Below are 7981 nucleotides of genomic sequence, written 5' to 3'. Positions count from 1 at the left end.
GAAGGTGGTATTTGCCTAGAATTGTTGCTTGGAATCACTCTTCTCTTCAAGAGGTATAATACTAGCTTTGTAGGCTTGCTTCGCATAGTTGTATTCCTATATTTTTTTTTTATTGTTTTGGGTTGTTTTTGAGCTGTAAAAAAACCTATTTTTATGGGCTGAAATTGGTGTTTTTGACCATTTAAGATTAGGGGGTGGTTCATTCCTCTTTCTTCCTTGTTTACAAAACCTTTGCACCTTTGTTTCCCATTTTCAAATCATCATTTTTTAGGCTTTTAAACATTGATTTTCAGAGTGTTTTCAGTGGTAAAATCATGTTTTGAAATCCAAATTTGGAGGGGTTAGCCTCCCATTTTTGTGTCTTGATTGCTAGCCTAGTTAGTGCCATGCTTTAGCCTAATTTTCTAGCTTGTTGTAGCTTTATTCCAGCATGCTTTGGGCTCTATTTTGAACTATTTTAACTCTATTTTGAGTTGATTGTTTCATTTGAGTCTTGTTTTGCATAGGTGTAGTGTAATAGTCCTCATAAGCTTGGTGTCTTAGGCCTTTAGACATCACTTGTTTGAGTTGATTGTATGTTTTTGGGGCTTTTCATACTCAATTTCAGCACTAATCACCTCTTTAATCTCCCTTATTTCTTGGTTTATCTTTTTACTTTGAAAGTGGTTTCAAGTCACTTGTTTGCCTATGTGTAGAATTGAGGTTTCATACTTAATGGTTTCACTACAAGAAGTTGGGTCTTGAATGACGAAATTCTTTTGTCTCCAAAGAGCTAATTTCGTCACTATAGATATTTGTGAGGAAATGTTTTCGTCACCGGTTTCGTCATTGAATGTTTGTCACTAAAAACCACTGTGACGAAAACTAATTTCGTCACCAATGAAATTACTTCAGTGACGAAATTTTTTGTCACCAATAAAACAACATTTTGTCGCCAAAAATTTTCATTTTCGTCACCAAATACAATAACATATTTATAACTTTAGTTGACGAATAAATTTGTCACACATGTTGATCGTTGATGAGGAAATAATTTCATCACAGTAAGATGTAAAGGTGAGGAAATTCTTCGTCTCCAAAAGTCATACATGGGTGACGAAGTATATTTCGTCACAAATATGTATATATATATATATATATATGTATACGTGACGAAATTTTTAGTCACCAAACAACAAAATCAATGAAAACTCTCATATATATACTACAATAAATTGTCACAAAAAATATTTATTAGCGACGAATAATCACTTTGTCATAATAACAAGTACAAATGACCAAAAAATTCGTCACTAAACTTGTTCTATATTTTATATTTCAATTTAAATTATTATTTCACAAATATCCCTGCTCATATCCAAATAGCCTTTGAAATGTACTAAGAAATCAACTAGCTATTATACACCACTCTACAAAAAAAATTCACCAAACAATTTATATTATAAATCAAAATATATCCATCAAACAAATTTAATAATAATCCATTAAGTATAAGAAAAAAACCATCATAGCAAATCCCAAAATGAACTAAGACCATCTCCAATGGCATTTTCTATAATATCATTGCTATTGTTATAATTTGGCAATGAATAGTAATAAATCGCCAAATTATTACAATGGTGCTCCAATTGTCACATGCTATTTTCGCAATTCTAAACCAACTTTCCCTCCAAATCAACACTCGATGTTAATTTGCAACTAGAACTAAGTATCAGTTTTTTTTTTGGGGGGGGGGGAATTTCAACACTTGATCTTCCTTTGCAAGTATGCTTCTAGATGTCACCAAAAACCAATCTGCAAAGAAAATAAATAAGAAAAACATTAACATATTATCAATTACATCTAAACTCATATATAAATAATTTTATTTTACAAACCAATTAAGTAGAAATGCATATAACAATCCCAAACTTCAAAGAGTTGAGGTGATCATTGATGATAAGCAACACGAATAATAGAAGATGCCAAAAGATTATAGGAATACCATTGTACCAATGATGTGTACTAATCCATCACTATAACCAAACTTTATAAACAAGGCTGTGGCAATCTATTACTCCAGTAAGAAAAACAAAGAACAAGTTTTCAAATAGGCTGCAAAGCAAGACCAGCACGAAATTTCCTGACCATGTCCACTTGAGAATTGAAGTCCAAATTGACCTATAAAAGCCAGAAATGTGTCCAACATTTCCCATTCAGACACAACTTATAGATTTGTAAGAAAAAAAAATGCCAGTGACTTCAAAAGTCCTGATTTGAGATGACTGGAACACCAAAAATGTATAGTTTCTCACACCTGAACAGTGCATGTCTGAAACATCATGTCAAGTCCAAGAGTGCCAACTTTGGGCATGTAAGTCCTCATAATCTTATATCTTCCCTAAGCCAAAATACTATGTCAGTACACAGATAGTTGATCTTGTATTCATATATCGATGTAACACTATGTTGGTTTTTCTTCTTTTCTTTTTGTGTGTGTGTGTGGATAATTCTGTTGTTGATGTTTGGCATTTCTACAAATTCACATATTTGATCCATGAAACTTATTAATAATATGAACATTGTTTTAATGTTTTCTCATAATCTAATCTTCTCCTTTTTTTTTTTTTCTTTTTTCCCCCCTTAATGTGCAAATTAATTTAGGTTTGATTTTTCTTTTCAAGCTCAAACCCTACTCATATATGTAATTGAGTTGATTTGAGTTGAGCTCAAGTTTTTCAAGCACTACGCAAGCTGAGCTTGGGCTCGATTTTTTGAGCTCAACTCAAGCTTGAGCTCGACTAATTTCAATTAGCCAAACTCGAACACCCCAAAACTTGGCTCGACTTGTTTGCAACCCCAAAAGCAAGTAAGCTGAAGGAGTCATACAAAACTAGAACAGGAACCTTGATGGGTTAGGCTTAAATCCGGGCTGTGCATGCTGACAGGTATCTAAATTCCTTTTTAGTCCTAACTGATTCAAAATCTATGACAAAGTAATCAATTGTACCAGTGAGTTAAGTCTTTGCAGCCATATGTCCTACAGGTCATAAGCCATGCTCAACTGGTGGTAGTGGGGTAGGAAACTAATCTGCAGCACAAACAACTAGCTCCAATTTGGAGGATACCATAAAGCTGGTCCAAGTAACCAAGCTCGAAAAATTCATCACATCTTGCTTATATATAATAAGTACATCTTCCTAAAATTCCCCCCACAACCTATGATTTAATACATGTCATCAAGCATGTGTTCTTCCTTCAATTTCCTTCAACTCACATGTGATCCTCAAATATGATAAGCTTGGCCTTCCATAACATCATGTGTGATTCATGATACTATCTAGCATAGCTAATAGTTCTTGGTCATCATAACATAGACTTGAGATCAAATCCCACCTTCGTCAAAACCACATAAAAACTAAAAGCCATGATATATCACATACATTCATTTTCTCATAAATCATAATTGAAGAATTACTAACATATTGTATATCAGCCACATGTGTTCATCTATATGCTAAAGTTATGATTTCAGACAAACATGATAAAGATGTGAATTAACCTCAGCACAAGTTTGATGTAGAGTTTCAAGAGGTGTACCACTAAGCTCAAATTGGCCTCCTGGTTCCAATGATATGCTTTTCTTTGCTTGCATGATAGTACTATGAAGTCTGTAAAGTTGCTCTCCAGAAATACACCAAAAACAAAAGGTAAAACTTGATGCATGTTACTTTTATGAAAAAAATTCAGAAAGAACAAGAATGAAATTTTTTTATTGCTTTTGAACCAAAAAAATAGAGCATCATTGTCCATACAGAAGTAATACATGAACCAGAAAACGGTTAAAAACTTTCCAAGTATTTAGATAATTTTTTTTTATTTTTTATTGGAAAAACAAGATAGAAGAGTGTCTACCTGTTTGAGTCCAATAATGTTGTCACCCTCCATTAGTTTATCCTTGTCAAATGTCTCAGAAATACCATTGAGCAACTCTGCTATCTGTTTGTACGTCATAGGCCTTAAAGTTTCACTCTCAAAGCCGAATTTTTCATGTTCTGTACCTATTCTGCAGAATCCACACCATGAAGTTCACAATTCTGAACAAGATAGAGAAAAATATTCAATAACCAGTAATTGGATTCCGAAATTATTTTGTGACACCAGAAAATGGAATTGGAATCTGTAAACAAGTCCAGAATAAACATTAATTGATGTGGACAATGGAATTCAATATATAGTCAATTGCAATATTGGAGCTTCATGTCCAGGCAACCAAAATACCTCCTAGGTTCATTTCATTTTTATTAAAGTTATTAGCCAACTATGTGATCTGGTAAGTTAGAAGTTAATCAAAAATAAATAAAAATAAAAAATCAAAAATCAAAGTATCTTCAAGTGCAATATATAACAAGAGACGCGAACAAAAGAAATTACTAACAATTAACAATAGACTACTTAAATTAGTACTGAAAAAAATCACTGTAAACAAATTAATCCCTCACAACAAGTGCTGTGTAGTTGAGTCATTAACACATGATATTTTGTTATATAATTTTTTTTTAAAAAAAGAACAGAGAAGGAGGGGGGTGTGGGGGGGAATGCTATCAACTGAAAGGTGTAAGCAATGATCAATGCCTATATTTTTATGATGCCTCCTACGATACCCTACCTAATTATTATTTGGGATTTTAGGTTGACTGCTGTGGACTACAACAGCTCTCCTTCTTTATATTAGATGCACAATTTTTAGCTGAAATACAAGCAAATCAGCTATGTAGTGTTATTGTGACATGTAGACAATATGTGTGTAAACAATATCACATCTACAATAGTAAATATCAAGGTCCAACTGTAACCAAGCAACCTGCTAGAGTTATAAAAACAAAAGTAGCTGCACAGTATTGTAATCACAACAAGAAGCAATGGCGATTATTTTTTAAACAAAATTTATTAAACTAATGGAAGTGATCAAAATGACAAAAGCATCAATAAAGGCAAGGTGAAGGAAGAAAACAAGCTAGGAGCATATGGGTGCTTGAATTTCCTCCCAAACAAAATTCCTTCATTCTGTGTTCATATCTAAGGATAAGAAATACTGCTTTGACTTCTACACCATTAATTAATCATCAAAATTTTGAACACAACATAAAAGCAAGAGACATGGAATGCAAGCAAATAAACTACTCTCTGTTATGCAGTAAGTTGCCCCATGAAGCATAATTAAAAAATTAAATTAGGAAGGCATTTAATTTTTCATTGTGACCTGATCCCCTATAAGTTTATCAGTAGCCATTGAATTTTCCATTGTGACCTGACCCCTTAGGGTGACAACTTTGCCAAAAAGTTCAAAAAAGCCATTGTCAAATGCAAGACCAAGATTGACTCAACCATTGCAAAAGCTAAAACTTTCATGTTTTCAATTTTCGTCTAGTTTTGCTCTTCGATGTGAAGCTGAATTTTGGTACATTGAAGAATTTATTGAGTTCTCTAGTGGAGCAGTTGCAGAAGCTTTTTGGCTACGTAAAGGAGTTCATGAAATTGATGAGTGAAGCTGTGAAGCTAATTGGATATGGGTTTAAGTACAATTCATGTGATGATGACAAAACATTTTTGGAAGAGTTAATTAGTCTTATATCTGGGATTTTGGGTATAGAGAAGAAAAGCCATCCACATGAATTCTATTTCAATCTTGAGAAATTGGTGAAAGAAAAAATTAACAGTTTATTGAAGAAAAATTTCAAAAGTTTGGCTAAGGATCCACAAAGAAGAGGCTTCTTTGTTGAGTTATGTCTTATTGCTTTGTTAGTTCTCTTGAATTAAGTGTATCCTGGCCTTCAAAAAAAGAAAAAAAAAAAAAAACGTCTACTATAATGCTTTGAATCTAATTTGTGCTTTTTATATCTCTACCTAGAGCAGCCCTAGCAAGAACATGGGCCGGCTTTGCACCCAGTCTCATGAACTTAGTAATTTAATTTAATTTTTTTTTTTTGGGTAGAAAAGGTTCTTCATAGAAGAAAAGTTAACATTTAACAGAGTATTTTGTATTTTAATACCCCTAGCACCATCAAACAATTGATAAGAGAAATACAATTCAGCATAATGAAGAATATTATGAGCTCAATGTCTCTGTTAAATTCTTCTTTGGTTAAATAGGTGAATAGCACTTTAACATCTTCAAGAAAACCAAATAAATTATAATCAATCTATTTTTTCATGATGAGATAATTGCAAGAATAATTGAATTTTGGTGCCATTTACTTAAATTACCATTGAAAGATTAGTGTAAAGATAATTATTGTAGAGAATTCTAATATACTTGGCAATAGAATCTTAAACTTCACCCTCAGTGATTTGTATTTATGGACAAAAAGAATGACTATCAACAAAAATTACAGAACCTACAAACCAGTTAAATCTTGAATTAAAACATGACTATCAACAAAAATTACAGTACATGGAATTCATTGACCACTGCTCAATGAATAGCAAAAACAGTCACATTGACCACTGCTGAAGGTATGAACCTTCGAATTAAAACATGGAATTCATTATTCATAAGCAATCACTGTAAATCTTGTAGGATTTTGGATAAATGACTATCGACAAAAATTACAGAACCTACAAACCAATTAAATCTTGAACGCACAGTTCAATTGAATTCATAGGTTAGGGTTCCAATGAGGTTCTTCCATTGTTGTTTCAAATATTACCCATAATGAAGTGTGTATTTACTTCTTTTTTAAGATGTTCAAAGTTTGTAATTCTTATGAAAATTAATGAGTGCAGATGTTCAATAAGCTAGGGAAATTAGCAACAAAGATAGAAAAAGAGAGAAAATGAGTGTAAGATAGAGAGATGACCCATACCTAAAACTAGAAAAATAGAGAAATAATTGAATACTACTCGAAGCGACGCGGACAGCGCTGTCGATTGCTCGGAGAAGAACGAGGGAAACATCGGTAGCGGCACTGAAGGAGGAGAACGAGGTGAATGAGGAAAAGGGGCGTTGTGTTTTGCGAGAGAGGGATGGGAGGAAAACTGATGAACAAAAAAAACAAAAAAACGAAAGAAAAAAATGGGTTTGGGGGGGTGTTGTTGGAGGGTTGCGCGAAATTAGCAGTCTACTTTTTTTTTTATTACCATTTCAATTTGTCAAAATTTTTCCTCTAAAATTAGTGACGAAATAATTTTCTCACTAAAAGGTCTCAAAATATTAAAAATTATTAGTGATGAAAATATATTTCTCACCAAATGATCTTAAAATATTTAAAATTAAGTTTCTCAAAAAAAATATATATAAAATTATTTGTGACAAAAATATATTCCTCACTAATAAATATATAATTGGTGACAAAAATTTTTATCACCAAAAGTCTCAAAATTTTGGCGCTACTAAAAAAAATTAGCAGGAAAACCTTCGGTGACGAAATTTAATTTTTCCTCACCTAGAAAGAAGTATTTATTGACGAAAATATATTGTCACCTATTATTTTTATTTTTTTATTATATGTGACAAAATTTTGTAATTCCTCACGGATTATTCTTATTTAGTGACGAAATTTATTTTCTTCCCTACTTTTCGTCACAATAGATTACTTTTGTTGTAGTGTTTGCTCCCTTAGGAGATTCATTACCAACGGTATGAGACTTCTTTCATACCCAAAGCAACATGTGTTTTGAGCCTTCTTTCTATTAGAGGACTTTAACTTACCTTTTGGACTAAGTTGGATTAAACAATGGTTGGTAAGTTAAAATGAGTAACTAACAGCTTCAGACTAAATTTGAGCAAGATAATAACTTGAATGTTGTGTGTTCAATCAGACGTTAATTGAACGCAATGAACATTAGGACATTTCATACTCAAAGTGATGAAATGTGTCAAGTTTCCTAGGTCTCCATTGCCCTTGATCATGCACGATAGGGTGATGTTTCTTGAGTGTCTTGTTTTGCATTTATTGAACTTGCACATCTTGAATCACAAGCCATCATGCAATGAACTAGC

At 32.6% G+C, this 7981-nt stretch overlaps 1 protein-coding gene across 1 annotated transcript; it reads right to left on the bottom strand.

Moving 5' to 3' along the window:
* Positions 1-1728: 1728 nt before the first annotated feature.
* On the bottom strand, positions 1729-7060 carry LOC114256552 (glutamate--cysteine ligase, chloroplastic). Its single transcript, XM_082898459.1, has 6 exons — positions 6846-7060; positions 3895-4045; positions 3542-3663; positions 2297-2375; positions 1985-2160; positions 1729-1794 (listed from the first exon to the last, which is right to left on the bottom strand). Exons 2-5 carry the CDS (start codon positions 3991-3993, stop codon positions 2086-2088), a joined length of 375 nt encoding a protein of 124 aa, XP_082754585.1. The 5' UTR covers positions 3994-4045; positions 6846-7060; the 3' UTR covers positions 1729-1794; positions 1985-2085.
* Between the last annotated feature and the right edge of the window lie 921 nt (positions 7061-7981).

This window comes from Camellia sinensis, chromosome 12, assembly GCF_055761805.1.
Source record: "Camellia sinensis isolate YWXY chromosome 12, ASM5576180v1, whole genome shotgun sequence".
NCBI classification, from domain to species: Eukaryota; Viridiplantae; Streptophyta; class Magnoliopsida; order Ericales; family Theaceae; genus Camellia; species Camellia sinensis.
The sequence above is the reverse complement of the archived record's forward strand: the minus strand, read 5'-3'. Positions and strand labels throughout refer to the sequence as shown.

What these genes read in the sequence shown, in the direction of transcription:
- LOC114256552 (XM_082898459.1), bottom strand. Translation starts at nt 3,993, where the DNA reads ATGACGTACAAACAGATAGCAGAGTTGCTCAATGGTATTTCTGAGACA. An exon ending in TACATCAAACTTGTGCTGAG is followed by an intron (nt 2,376 to 3,541) that starts GTTAATTCACAT and finishes GGCTTAGGGAAG; the next exon opens with ATATAAGATTATGAGGACTT. An exon ending in TTCAGACATGCACTGTTCAG is followed by an intron (nt 2,161 to 2,296) that starts GTGTGAGAAACT and finishes TGGCTTTTATAG; the next exon opens with GTCAATTTGGACTTCAATTC.